The 15868-nt window shown below is 22.1% G+C and overlaps 1 protein-coding gene across 1 annotated transcript; it reads right to left on the bottom strand.

Moving 5' to 3' along the window:
• Window positions 1–1043: 1043 nt before the first annotated feature.
• LOC128960029 (homeobox protein Hox-A1-like) lies at window positions 1044–2396 on the bottom strand. Its single transcript, XM_054306095.1, has 2 exons — window positions 1526–2396; window positions 1044–1396 (listed from the first exon to the last, which is right to left on the bottom strand). Exons 1-2 carry the CDS (start codon window positions 2394–2396, stop codon window positions 1044–1046), a joined length of 1224 nt encoding a protein of 407 aa, XP_054162070.1.
• Between the last annotated feature and the right edge of the window lie 13472 nt (window positions 2397–15868).

Genomic DNA, 15868 nt, shown 5'->3' with positions numbered 1-15868 from the left:
TAACTATGAATTAAATAAATGCATGAAATTTATTTAATATTGACAGTTGTATTACAAGTAATAAATGTAATTAATTTTTGATTACTGAGCAAAAATTTTGTTGTTATGGATAACCATAATTAAAATGCATATATATTTCACAGGCATTTGCTATTTAGTAATGAATTATATACTATAGAATTATATATATATAAACTTTATTGTATACATGTGTGAGATTTATAAATTGTATATTATAAAAAAGTTTATTGCATTACATATATATATATACAATATATTTGTACATTTAATTAAATAATTATAATATTTATGTACATGTAGTTTAGTGTATAAATTATAATAAAAACTTTATTATCTGTAATTATGCAAGAAATATTTAACACTAATAGTGTTATTATTTCATATTTATTATTATTGTATTAATTGTAAATTTATTATTTATAAATATAATGATTGTTATGTGCAATAAAAAATAGGGACTGTCGTGTAAATGGATTGGCATTATTACTATTACTGTATTCAAGTATATTTACATTATAACACTATAATAAACGATTTGTAAAGATTTTTATTATTAACTTTTGCAATAATCTTATTATTTATTAAAAACATTATTTATAGACAAATAAAAATAAATGAAACTTTTTTTGTTGATATAGAATTAAACAATAAATATTTTTTTAAAAATTGTATTAAAATAATAATAATAAATTATCATTATATTAACAATTAGAAAATACCACATATTTTTATGGACTTAAATATCATTTTGTGTGGTATATATATATATAGAAATAAAGCTCACATTTTATTTTGTTTTAAGTATTGTTCCCTTAAATTATTTGTATACCTCTAATAAGTAGATGAAAAATATACAGTAATATATAATATTTGATCAGATTTATCAAAAATATTAGTTTATACGATATAATTTATATTAAATGATTTGCTATTTAAAATAATATTATTTAGCAATTTGATGTGTAATTTAAATTAATGTTTATAATGAGAAAAATAAAATATTTGATTAAACAATTAAAGCGCTAATAATTAGTGGGATCAATATCCTCGTCCTCGTCTTCATCAGTGCTTACCATATCTGAGCCGTCGTGATGTCGATTGTGGCTACCGTTGAATCCATTGCCACCTTTGATGTCTTCCTCGTGTTTCACGCGCTTATGTTTTGTACGTCTATTTTGAAACCACACTTTTATTTGAGTTTCGCTGAGATTCAGATCCCGAGCCAACTGTTTGCGTTCACTGCCGACCACATACTGGTTCTTCTCGAAGACCTCTTCGAGTCGGAGCAGTTGTGACGGTGAGAATGCTGTACGTATGCGCTTAGGCTTACGGAACGGTCCCAACAAAAAGTTTGGTACACCAGAAGCACCGTAACCTAATCATACAAAAGTTTGGTTTTTATATTACTTTAAAGTTACGAAAACTATTACTAATACTATTACTGCCACATCTTATTTAATAATATTTTAACTAAAATGTAATTTTAAAAGTTTTCAATACATACCGCAAACTTGTGGCAGGAATGGGTTGCCGGCAGTAATGAGCCGGTTCTCAAATGGACGGTAATATAATTGGCTACAATAGTACTGACTGTTGGCGTACGGTGACGACTGTAAAAGATGACTACCGGCGCCGTCGACAAATTGACTCATATGATGGTGAGCCGCCAGTGCCGATGGACTGTGTGCTCTGTTAGCTATATTATGTCCGTTATTCATATTTGCTCTCATATTTAATATCTGGTCATATGTTTTACTAATGCTATGATTATTATTATTATTGTTATTATTATTGATAACAATAGGGTTATGAGTAATGACGGCGTTATTGTTTTCGGCTTTTCTGTGACTACTGTATTGATGAGCACCGGGAGGAGTAGTTGCTATCTGTTGACTAGCGAGTCTGCTTTCATTGAGATGATTGGTTGTCATATATGATCCTAAAATACCATTTTTGTTGGCCGCTGATGACGACGACGTCGATGAGGGCGACAATCTGTTATTACTATAGTTTACGTATTGATCGTTAAGTATTTTCAGGCCATTCGCTGGTTGTTTGTCATTACTGGGTGTCGGCGATGGTGTTGTCGAAGATGAAGAAATTAATGTTAACGATTCCAACGCTGTGGACGACTTGCGCGACAACTTTTCGTCTTCAGGGGTCTCAACAATATTATTGTCACTATTAGTGTTGCATTTTTTCTTATCCAAGTTTCCGACCAATGATTCAATAGAGAAGGCGTGATAATTAGGTTTATACATATTTTTCTGTTTTTCAATCGTTTTCGGTACACAAGTCACAGGACTAACCGCTGACCGCTCAGTGTTATTGCCCGACCGGTGCTCAACACGGGCTTCGTTGACAACGCACGGCATCATTACATTGACATCAGTTTTGTCACAAAAGTTTATCAGTAAAACAGGTGTTTATTTGAGTTGAAACAAAGTTTACTCGATATATAAATATAATTTTGCTAATAATTATTATCAAATAAAATGTATTATCATTTCTATGTACTATAAAAGTCTACTAATTATAGCCAATTAATGTAACAATTTGTATATATATATTGTTATTAAGCACAATTGAATTTATGCATATAAGTTACTGTATTGAATTTACAATATTGAATCATACAATACTTATTAATCAACTAATAAAATGCACTTTTGGAGTCTTAAGATTTAATAAATAATATATAGATATTATTCTATATATTGAACAACATATAACTGAACATTAATAATAAATCAACAATTTATATATTAAACAGTTATTTTAAAAACAATTTTTAATTCTTTTCATTGATAGTTTAATTGAATATTATCACTATTATTAATATTTATTTAAAATACAATAAAAAATAAGATCATATGTAATATTCAATATTATTAATTTTTGTTATATAACTTTTTATGTGATAGTTCAATGCCGATAAATATAATAATAATTAATATTGAAGTACTGGTACTACACAGGTATGGACTAAATACTGTATATCCGTTTGTTATGAGAGTCGGAGCACAACTAAACCAAGTTTGTGTTTATACTGTGAAACGTTAGCTCTGGTGGTTAGGACTGACTTACTGTGTGTTATAAGAGGAGAGTCAGTCTCTGACGAAATACTAAACCAATTGAAAGTCCTTCTCTCTCTCTCTCTATCCCTCCCTCTCTCTCTTTTTCTTTCTCTCTCTCTCTCTCTCTCTCTCTCTCTCTCTCTCCCATAGCATTGCACTCGTAGTGCAGGGCATTCAATATTGCACATAATACTGTATTAGAGCAAATGTAACAGCAATTAATTTTGTCATTAATTGATTTTAATAAATATATATATATATCAGTTGTTTTTTAATTACACTAAAAATGTTTTAATATAATTTTCAGATTAAGTTTATATTTGTTATGTTTGTGAAAATGTAATTTTATTCCACTTATTGATACTATTATATACAGTATAAAAGTATTATTTAAAATTTACATAACAATAATTGCATAATTTTTGGTAATAATACTAAGAATAAATGTCAATTTTTTAGATGAGTACAAAATTATATTGATATTGAATTTTTTATATTATATTTTGTAACATTTTTTATTTTATTATTATATTTTAAAATGTCAATGATATGAAATAGTAAGTTCAGTATAATTAGTACATATCATATCAGATTGTAAAGTAATGTGATGTAATTTTTTATATGCTTTAATATATAATGAATTAATTAAAATATTATTTTTTATTTTATATTTTTTTGGCGTAAATTTAAATATTATGCAAATATTATGAATATATAATAAATAACTTAAAATTAATAAAAATATATTTTCAATTTTTAAAGGAAATTCTAATGTTTTGTTGTCTCCTTTTTATTATTAAATGATTATTCAAAACAATGGTTAACTCATCGGAAGTGAGCCATTAAAACAAATAATACTATAATTTAATGAATAGGAAACAGACAGATATGGGATTCAATTATATTGATTGTCACCTTAATTAGTCGGTACCAGAAGCACGTGCTTATGGATCACGGACTCTAAAATTAATGGACAATAACTATCGTAATGAGTAACACACAAAAAAAGAGATTATTATTTTTATTTTTATAAATAATAAGTTATCATTTTAGAGATAGCTATATAATAGAAAGGATATAATAACATAGGAATACCAAACATTGAAGTAAAACAAAAAAATTATGAAATAAAATGTTTGGCAATAATTGTATTCACAGGCATTACAAACAATGACTTGTCTTTAATTGCAACAATAATATGGCCATAAAATGCTATTATGAAAAGTGATACACGTTTTGAATATAAATTAATTTATATAGTTATATATCTCCCCTTAATGTCCCGTACTATCACTAAGTATTATAACAATTCACATCTGTTTTTAGAGATACTGTTTTTTATACCCTCACACCAGTCAAGTAACTATGAGTTTAGCCTAACTGTTGGATATCTCCTCAATGTCTATATATTACATTATATACTATGTTATTACTTATGATGAGCACAGGTAGTAGTCTTTTTTTGAGCGTTTCTTTCAATTCACTTATTCTATAGATATGAATAATTTCAAAACAATTATTATTTCAATATCAATGATAGCTTAAGCTATATCTCAAGCACTTATCAATGCATTAATTGAGTGAATGAGTAATTCATTATAATTATTATTCATAAATGTTTTATCTTAAAATCATTTATATTCATAATATTACTGCTTATATATATATATATATATCTATTTCCTATGACTTTCCTAACAATTATTATAAATCAAATAATTATTGTTGCTATTAAAACAAACACTACTTTTTTCGATAATCAACAGTTAAAAAAAAATTTTATTATTATCATTATTATATGGTTTTTAATTTTTAATGCCTTTCATCATCAGCTATGAGCGGAAGTTATTAATTTTATTATACTATCTTTATTTGAAATTATTTAATTTTTAGTAAAGGTTATAATTAGTTTATAAAGTTATCTAACTTTAAATATCTAAATAATTATTATAGATCTACTGTACTTATCATGTGTTTAACCAATAAAAAAGTTAACACATTAATGAACACATATTGAGATCTATTTTAAAATACTTGTATTTAATTTTAATATTGAATTGTTTAAATAGTAAATCAGATAACACTCTAAAATGCGATTATTGTAAATAAATATTCATATTTTGAAAGACTTATCGCTAAAATAGTGATTTAAAGACTAGTTATTATAATAATTTAAGTTAATGTTATTTTAAGTAAAAATAATTAACTAAACTTTTGATTACTCTAATATCATATAAAGATTTAGCAAAAAATACATTAACAATGAACGGTCGATAAATTTTGAAGTTTTATTAATTTTAAATAATTTTATATAACATTATTGTAATAAATTTGTAATAGACATTAGCCTTAAAATAATATACTGTAATTTTTTATAAATTAGTACAAGGGCTCAATATTAATATATATATTACAATTTAACAATTCAATTAAACAACAAATTTTGTGATAAAATAATTATCACACATTATATTTTGCATACAAGTTATATTTTGTTTTATATTTTACCAAATTATAACTTTTTATTATGTCATATATATATATATATATATATATATAAATATATTTTCAAATTTTAATAATAGTGACAAAATAAAAAATTTTAATCTATTTGTTGTAATATATTATTGTGTGTAATATACAACTATATTAAAAGTAAAAAAATTTAATTATCATATTTAATAATTGCAATAATAATGAAAAAGTATAATAAAAGCAACAGCAAAAATCTTGTCCTTTATTTATATATTATAAAATTTGTATTTATATGAAACTTATTTCAAAACCAAATTAATTTTATACAACAAAAAGATTATAAATTACAAAAACCTTTGCACAAAAACTAAGCAAAAATATTATTTATACATAAATTTATATTAAATATTAAGATAATGCTAATAGTGAACTAATGGCATAAATAATTAGCCTTAAATGAATCATTGTCTCAATTATATATACAAAAATATTTTAGTCCTAAATATTATTACCAACTGATTAATGAGTTATGCGTTTGGGATTTAATCTCTCATAACTTTTTTCAACAGTTTTTTGTGTTAATTTATATTTTGTTAAAATAAAATCTTTGTTTATACGTCAAAATCATCGATCATTGTTAGCCTTAATTTATATCCTATATATAATATTTAATGCATAATAAAGTATATGTATTGTGTACTTACGTTAAAATGTAATCAATAATTCAAAAAATTATATTATTAAATTTCTACGCTAAATATTAGATAATGTTTTGTAAAATATTATGTTTTGATAAATTAATTTAATAAATAATATATTTTTTGTCATTTATATTGTGTGGCAATTATTTATTTTGTATTTGATCATTATATAATAAATTATTAGCTTTATTATAATTAGATAAATACTATTATTACACATTAGTTTAGACTATATATTATAATAATTAACTTAAAAAATATAAATGTCATTAACTAAGTTGTTGCGGCTTTTAGTTCAACAAACCATAAACTTATAGATAATAACAATTATTTTTTGTTGCATTAAATAATTACAAATTCTTGTCGTTTTTTCCCTAAAAAACTAATAATCAAAATAAATTCATATAATCTTTTACATCGTTTTGATATATTTATACAACAAAACAATGTATTGCATAATTTAAAAGCTAATATAACAACAAACAACTAATAATAATAACAAGACATCAACAAAATTAATCGACAAACTAAGTAAACTAATTTGATAAACAATAATAGTTTAGATAAGCTAATACACGTAAATGACAGCTAATGTCAATTGACTTATAAATTATTATTACATTTTAAATATTATTTGCAAATATCATTGAACTTTAATTACCAGACAAATATGTAATATATTTGATAATTATTATTAAAAGTAATTACAATTTTTTTATAACTTTAGTATAACTAATGCATAACTTAAGTATAAAAATTGTATAAGATATAAGTAGGTATTGATATTTAGGACCAAAAAAATAAACAATTTATAAATAGCTATTTGTAATCATTGGTAATCTTATATTAGTGTAATTATTAGCTTCATTAGTCTCTATTTATTTTATATAAATTAAGCAGTTAGCAATTTATTAGTAAGTTACAAATACATTTATGTATTAAAGTTTAAATGATGAAAAAATCAATTAATTGACAAAACAATTTGTATAATGATAAACATTAACAATTTAACTTATATCGACGCTTAAATTGCTTTACAAACGATTAATAATTGAGGCATTTAATGAAAAATTAATTGTTTTTTGTGTTCAATCAAAGTTTACCTCAAATTTGTTTTACTTTATATAAGATATTTTGTTGTTGGAGTGGCCGTTGTCTTAAATGATGAATGATTTATATACTATACTTAAAAACTAACAATACAAACAAACAAACAACAAGGTCATAGCATATGAAACTATCTAATTAAATTTTAAATTTTGGTTTAAATGTTTATACTTTAAATACATTGAAAATATATACATTAGTATATAAATAGGCCAATCAGGTCCATGAAAGTAATAGTAGTTAATACCAGTGCTGACAAATATTGCTCTCTAACTGTCAATCATTTACGATATTAAGAAATAAATGATTTTAAAATAGATAACGTTAAAAGCAACTAATTTATATAATATATTAATAAATTAATATTGTTAATTGTATAAAATAAATTTATATAAGTAAATTTACATTATTACTTTATAATTAATATTTTTCAATAATTTTTTTTATTAAATTTAAATTATTATAAAGTCTTCTTAAAAATATCAATAAAAATACTAATTATATAATATTTATTATAAATAATTCAAATTATAAAAATTATAAATTGGTAATATAAAAACATTTTAATACATTTTTATTAAAGATATTATATTGATAATATTATTTTATAAATACAATAAAAATGCTAAATAATAATAGAAATTTTATTAAATTATATTATATAATAAAAACAAAGCAAAATGTTTTTGCATCAAACGGAAAAATTACAGAAATTGTAAAATTTATTTAATTTATTCATAGTTTATAAAAATATTTCCGATACTTTAATATTGTATACAACAGTATATTTAATATTAGGATTAGTTTCAATTATTATAAAATGTTAAAGTATTGAAAACATTTTTAGAAACTATGAATAAATTAAGTAAAGTTGACTATAAGCTCATAAATTTATAATTGTTTTGTCGCTGTACTACAGTATATATCAATAATAAATACTAAAATATAAAATATTATAGAATTACATAATCTAATGAAATATATTTAACAAATTTTATGTTTTATAGTTGTTTATTTTATTGCAAAATTAAAAAATAATTTCCGATAATAATAAAATTATATATAAATTTATATATAAGAAAGTAATAAAGAAAGTAAATTTAAATTAAAAAATAAATTAAAATATTATTTATTGATACTTTTAATAATTAATTTTGATTAAAATACCTTTTAAATTGACACAAACTAATAGTGCATAAATTTTTTAATAGAAATAAATAATTATTAAAAAATTTTATATACATATTATAACAATTAATTTTATTTTATAATAATACAATTTTATAGATTTAATAACATAACATTTTAACGACAATTTTATAAAAGTTTCTTTAAATTAGCAAATAATAGTTTTTAAAAATATTCATAAAATGTGTATATATTTTTGATAATATTTTTAATATATAATTTAATTATTTATTAATTTTTTGTAATGTTCAAAAATTATTAATGATTTAAATATTTATAATTAAGTTTTATATTTATAAATAAAATAATAAAACCGTGTTCTACAAAAATGAGTATGACATTTTTTTGTTTATTAATTAATACAAAAAATTAATGTAAGATTAATGTTGTAAATATTTATTTTATCGAAAATAATTAAATAAAATTGTATTTAACAATATTTAAATGTAAAATTTTTTATTATAATTATAGTACAGGTTATACATAAAATAAATTAAAAATTCATATAATAAATTAATCTTATTTATTAAATATAAATTACAATTAATTATAAGATACAATTCATACATTTAAAACAATATACAATACTTTGTCATTAAAATATACAATAAACTAAAATTTATACAAACAATTATTATTACATGTTAAACGTTTGGCACATAAAAGGCTAATAATTAAATCAATAAATGTTGATTAAAATAAATTTTTTATTAAAATAATTGCCTTTTTGTTATTATTGTTATTGTTGTATCTTTTTGTTTTGTTGTTTCTTTGCTTATATTTTAAGCAATTTTAATTTTATAAATAATAAATACATTATTTGAATCAATGCTTTATTATTAAGATATATTTATGGAAATTTTATTATATTTATAATTTTGTATATCTTTTATATTTGTTAAATGAATTTACATTTAAAGTGTTGTATATTTTCAAACGCCATATATTAACTATCATTAATAACTAAGTTATGATTATTGTAAATGTCTTTTTTTTGCTAAATTGTTTTTTCAATTATTGAAATTCACATTTATTTAAATGTAAATTAAATGCTTTCATATATATGAAAGAGATACACATATTATTAAAAAGCTAAATAATAGTGGTACTATTGAATTATCTATTTATTTATTTGATTTGCATTTTTAAAATTATAAAGCTTATAAATATTATGGCTTTTATAATACTGTACTATTTGTATATAATTATATTGTAAGTTCATATTGAATAGCACATACAATCACAGTGTTTTAAAAAATAACTTTTTAAAAGCTATTAATAAATATACAGTACTTTTTTCAATTCAATAGACATTATTAACGCCTATTTATGATAAGAAGTTCCCATTATTTTTGCTGTTTTGTATGTTTGGGCCAAACTTTGTGATTACTAGTTTCACATTTTCTATATGTGTTTTATATGATTGTTTGTGTGTTTGTGTGGGCAGTTGTTTAAACCATCAATTTGTTGCTCTCTCTCTCTCTCTCTCTCTCTCTCTCTCTCTCTCTTTGTATGTGTGTATAGCACACTGTGTACAGTGTGCTATACAACGTTAATCATTGACTTATGAGTTACACAAACAATAATTATTGTCTTAAAATTTTTGAAACCCATGTTTTTGTTGTTTAGTCCAAAGATTGGCAGTCAATAAACCAAAACATATTAAGCCTTTTAACAGCACTTTTAACATAAATATAGTCCGTTTAAAAATATTAGAGAAGTCAAGTGTCAGAAAACAAATCTAAAATCTAATTACAAAATACCTGTGGATTCACTAAATTGTATAGATTTTTATCGATAATTGAGAGCTATTTGGGAGGGCATCAAACATAACTAACAGTGCTTCAATATTTGCAAGTAAGTGTGTGTGTGTGTGTGTGTGTGTGTGTGTGTGTGTGTGTGTTAAGGATTGATTAAATTATTTTTTGGTTATATTTTGAAACATTGTGATAGTGATAAAAGATATTTCTTATGTCATATTAAGATTAAGGATAACTATCTCTATCTCTCTCTCTCTCTCTCTCTCTCTCTCTATATATATATATATATGTTTAGCTATACATTGACTGGACATTCATCCAATCATCGGTTGATTATCTGCCTTTCTGTCCGATTTGAGGGCTAAACATAATGATTGATAGCAATTGAATGGTATCGAAGAAAATCATATAATTTGTTTTATAAACAGTTAATCACAGCAAATACCCCGTATGTCAAAATGTATGCGTTTGTGAGCACAGGTATAACATACATAAAATCATTGGGAGGGATCTAAAAACCATCAAAAAATAACACAAATGTATATATATATATATAATGTAAAACACATATAAAACAATATTGTTTTTTTGGTGGTGATCTTCAAACGTGTCTAATGTGGTGTACATATTTAACTAATGTTAAGAAGTATATCACAATCACTATATTACTAATAGTGGCGCCAATTGTCAGCAGGTGTTCCCCGCACTTGTATCGCCCTCGAGAACAGGCATAACATGGAGAGAGAGAGAGAGAGAGAGAGAGAGAGAGAGAGAGAGAGAGAGAGAGAGAGAGAGAGAGAGAGAACCATTTAACAGTGTTTTCAAGTGTTTGTTACAAATCTAAATGTTTAGCCAACTTTCCTTAAGTCCCTTTTTCTTTAAATAATTTTTTTTTTGAAAACTTCTACTACTTATTAATAACAAGACATACGTCAACCTAACCTCTAACCTCTGTCACAAATAAAAGCTTAAACAGAAAATAATTTATGTTTAATTCAATGATCCATTCGGTCAAAAAAATGTGAACAAATCTTAAGTCAATGGTTACCTCCGAAAGGAACGACACACTAACATAAGCTCATAGAGAGACCACCATTGAATAGAAATCGTTAGCTGACCGGCCAAACCAATTGACTGTTACAAACTTCACGGATCTGTGCCTAAAGCTTGCATTACATGAGCGGACAGTTAGCATTTTTTACAATAGTTGTGCACATGTATATATTTGAGTGAGGGAGTAAATGGAGTATCTGTGTGCACTGGTATTATAATAATGTACTATATTTTAGATGGTAATGAACACATATTAAGACAATATTTTAATACTGAAAAAAGAAAAATAGTAAACTAAATGTTTTTCAATGATTTTAAATAGAAAAAAGTGGTAATAATTTTAAGGCCAAAGTATTATAATTTTGTTGAAAAAATTACAATCATTGGTCTAACACTAGTCTATCATTATATTTAATAAACTTTTCTCTCTTCAATTTGAAGGGTAAATACATGTTTTTAAAATACACTTAAATAGGTGTAGTGAAGGAGCATAAAATCATAATAATAATCTCATATATAGTATAATCACGCACTTGTACTCTCACTCACAATAAACCCTTTCCCTATTTTATCCTCCCTGAGCCTCATAAAGTTCATAAGTGTCAGCTTTAATAATAAACTTTAAAAAGTAATTTATATGTTTTAAACAGACATCTGAGGAGTATTTTCTAAATAATTAGTGATTATTTCAATATATGCTATATTGTAGTCATATATATATAATTATAGATTTTTTTGCTTTTTTCTCAATCTTTAATATTTATGTGTATTTCCTTTTGTTGTCAAACCTAAAGTACTATTAATTTTGTTAATTATTTTTCAAAGTATTTTTTTAATAACAAATCCAAATTCTTAGTGTATATTATATACAATATATACCTTTAAATGTTGTTTATTGTATTGTTGTTTTGAATTGTTAATTAGTTTTTTTTTGCAATTAAATTACAGCGCAAAACACTTATATAAACATTTGAGTCGACTATATGTGTGTAACAGATTGTTATACGATTTTCGGGACTCATTTGACACTAATTTACTTTGAAATAAGAGTATTAGTTATTAGTTTTGTAATTCAATTTCACGCTAATTATGCACACATTTTGACTCAAATTATGCTAATTTTTGCTGACACTAAACGCTCGTGTCTTACAATATCACATATGTTTGCTATTTTGTGTATACATTCATAAATAAAAAATTTTAAAAAAACTGAAACATTTTTGAAACAAAAATATAATTCTCAACACTTGATGACTATTTAGTTACTAATGAATTGGAGAGTCAGTCAAACAAAAATATTTAACTTTTGCAACAAAAATGTTAGTAAAGGCAACAATGTGTTTGGTTTACTGTATAAAGTATTTATAATAAATTATCCAAAACGATAAAAATATTTCAAAAATGCATACTTTAGCTTATAATATAAGTTTTTAAATGTGTGTATTTAACAAAATTATTGGGACTCAAATTTCAGTCACAAATTGATCACTAAGTGAATTAAATTGAGTAGTTTTCATTTTTTTCATTTTTTTGTTGTTGTTAAAATCTGGTATTTAATTTTATTTACTAAATATAAAATGCAATTTCTATAAAAATATTTAAAATAAATATATATAAGTAAAAGTTTCATAATAATTAATTAAATTACATGTAGATATCAAGTATTGTATTCATTAACGTGTTTTATAAAATGTTAATAATTAACTAAATACAGTAGTATTTAAAGTGTTTGTGTTGTCACTCATGTCATGCATTGAATGAATATTTAACTAATGAAATGACTGTTTGAGTGGTTTTAACACAATAACACTTAATTTTATAAAACTCAATGACATTTAGGACTGTAAAAGTAGACGATTGTTATAATAATTTTTGTAAGTTGTATCTCATAATTAAAAATAAAAATTTTGGGTCCTAACGTTCATATGAATATCATCTACTAGTATATACTGTAATGTTGTTTAGTATGCATTGCATATAATGAAAAAGAGTTAGTAAATCATCATTTAAACAATTTTTCAATTGTATAATAAACTATCAAACATGCAATTGTATATATTAACTGATGGTCTATAATTCATTAATGGCTGAGTTATAGTACATTATACTGTATTTGCATACATACTGTACTTGTGTTTCATTGGCAAAACTCATGCAATACTTAAAACAGTGATTTGCTTTACAATCATTAACCCAAGTGTTCAACTATTCTCACATTTATATGTAATGTTGTAATTCATTTCTAATGGTATTTACTTGTGTTTCACATAAATATTATTAACTTCACAATAAAGACCAGACTTTCTCTGATAATAATTATTAGATTTAATGAGACAATACAACCGACGTTTTTATAATTTATTTATTTAAAACAAAACTTTATATATATATATATATCATAAATAGTTTAGTAAAGTATTTAATTTATTTGTAAGTTTATACAAATTTAAGCAACTACAGTATAATAAAACAAATAATTACAAAATTTTATGTAATGCTAAATTACTAATGTATTATGAATTTTATTTAAAGAATTATTGTTTATTATTTTTTATTTATGCCATAATATTCAATATTACTAAATAAAATATTTAACAAAAAATATTATTAAGAAAATAAAATAGTATTTTAATAATTCAATAAAAGATAAGAATTTCTTAAATTTATATAATAAGCATTTGTTTAACTCTTCATTACATTAATAATGCTTTTTCATATTCAAACTATAAAATTTAAATTATTATTTAAATAATTAAATAATTATACAACTATTTAATAATTATATATATATTATGTTTGTTAAATTAATTATTAAAATAATTTTATATAATTGTTTGCTATTATTAATTAAAATTATATTAATGGTATAACTTTTCAAAGAAATTACAATTGAAATAAACTTTTAATAGTAAAAATATAAGATATAAAATAATATTGTTTACACAATAAATATATAATTGAATATTAAATAAAATATTTAATGAAATAACAAATTTCTTTAATTATTAAAGATTACATGTCAGGGACGAGTACTAAAGGATAATTATATAGAGATATATGAATTAATGGTTAACTATAATTACAACAAAAATAATTAAAATAAATAAAAATAATTATTATTAGATTTTAAGTAAAGTTGTAACTAATAAAAACAAATTATTTCACAAAAACAAAGGTTGTTGAAAAAATATTGCAAAATGTGTTAATTAAAAAATTACTAGTTTTCTAGATAACTATCGTCTATATAAAAAAATTTAATCTGATGACTGATATGTTAGAAGTTTTTTTTAAAAAAACAAATATAAACAATAATTTTTTAATCATTATTATTAAACGTGTTAAATCAAGTATGTAAAGTGTTAATAATGTTGGTAACGATATCTATATAATGTGCATGATTTTTGTCTAAGTAACAACATAATTAATATAAAAAACTAACTATGCTTAATTAAATATAAAAAATTACAAAACAAATTATATATGAGATATTGCAATCTTAATAAGTAATTAAATTATGAAAAACATTGCTCTTATATTTTTGATGCATCTAATATGCTAATATAAATAACTAAATAATAAAAATTATCAAATTAAATAATTAATATTTATACAGTATTTATATAATAAAGTAAATTATATTTATATATATATCAATAAAAATAAAAATATTAGATTTCTTAAAGTATTTATTATACAACATAATTCAATTCAATTATAAAAATAAATCTGATTTAATGTAATTATTTGAACACAATTTAATATTAAAAACTTTATATTTATAGTCTTTTAATAGATTTTATAAGCAGTATTCTTAGGTATGATTCAAATAATTTATTACAAAATACAATATTAATAGACAGTTTTAATTTAAATTAATTGGCCACAAAAATTAAACTATAATAATGTTTCTATTTTTATATAATTTAATAATTTTTGATTAATTTCTAAACAGTAACTCACGTTTTAAAAGTTTTGCTATTATTATCATAAAAAATTAACATTAATATAATTTACATGTTTATGCTATATGTTTACTTTAATTAAATTATATGTAAACTATTTGTATGCATAATTTTTTTAATTAAAAATAATTTTCCGTATTTTTATACAAGAAAAATGATTTTCAAATTTAAGTTAATTACTAAATGAGGGGAGTGTTTGTAAACGTTTTTAATCATTTTATTAGTCAAACGTTTAATACAAACTTAATAATAGTGTATAATATAGCTATACTTATTTAAAATTGTTCATTGATTTCAACATACCGTAAAGCAATGCCTCAATGTTTATGAAAAATTGATTCATTTATCTTAATTGACTTAATTTGTTGGACAGTATTTAGAAAACGATTGAATTTCTAATAATGCTTTTTACTCAAAATAAGTCACGTTTTTTCGTTTACATAGATTTACGCAAAATATTAATTTTTTATTCAATGCTAAAACAATATAATTAAATAAAAACTTATGTAATAATAATATAGTGT

Source organism: Oppia nitens, unplaced genomic scaffold, assembly GCF_028296485.1.
Source record: "Oppia nitens isolate AA-2021 unplaced genomic scaffold, nextdenovo-longstitch-racon4-pilon3 scaffold13_pilon_pilon_pilon, whole genome shotgun sequence".
Classification (NCBI taxonomy): Eukaryota; Metazoa; Arthropoda; class Arachnida; order Sarcoptiformes; family Oppiidae; genus Oppia; species Oppia nitens.
Note: the sequence above shows the minus strand (reverse complement) of the source record. Positions and strands in the feature narration are given on the sequence as shown.

Coding starts and splice junctions, on each gene's coding strand:
- LOC128960029 (XM_054306095.1), bottom strand. CDS start 2,396: ATGCCGTGCGTTGTCAACGAAGCCCGTGTTGAGCACCGGTCGGGCAAT. Junction 1,397..1,525: donor ATTCCTGCCACAAGTTTGCG/GTATGTATTGAA, acceptor TTGTATGATTAG/GTTACGGTGCTTCTGGTGTA.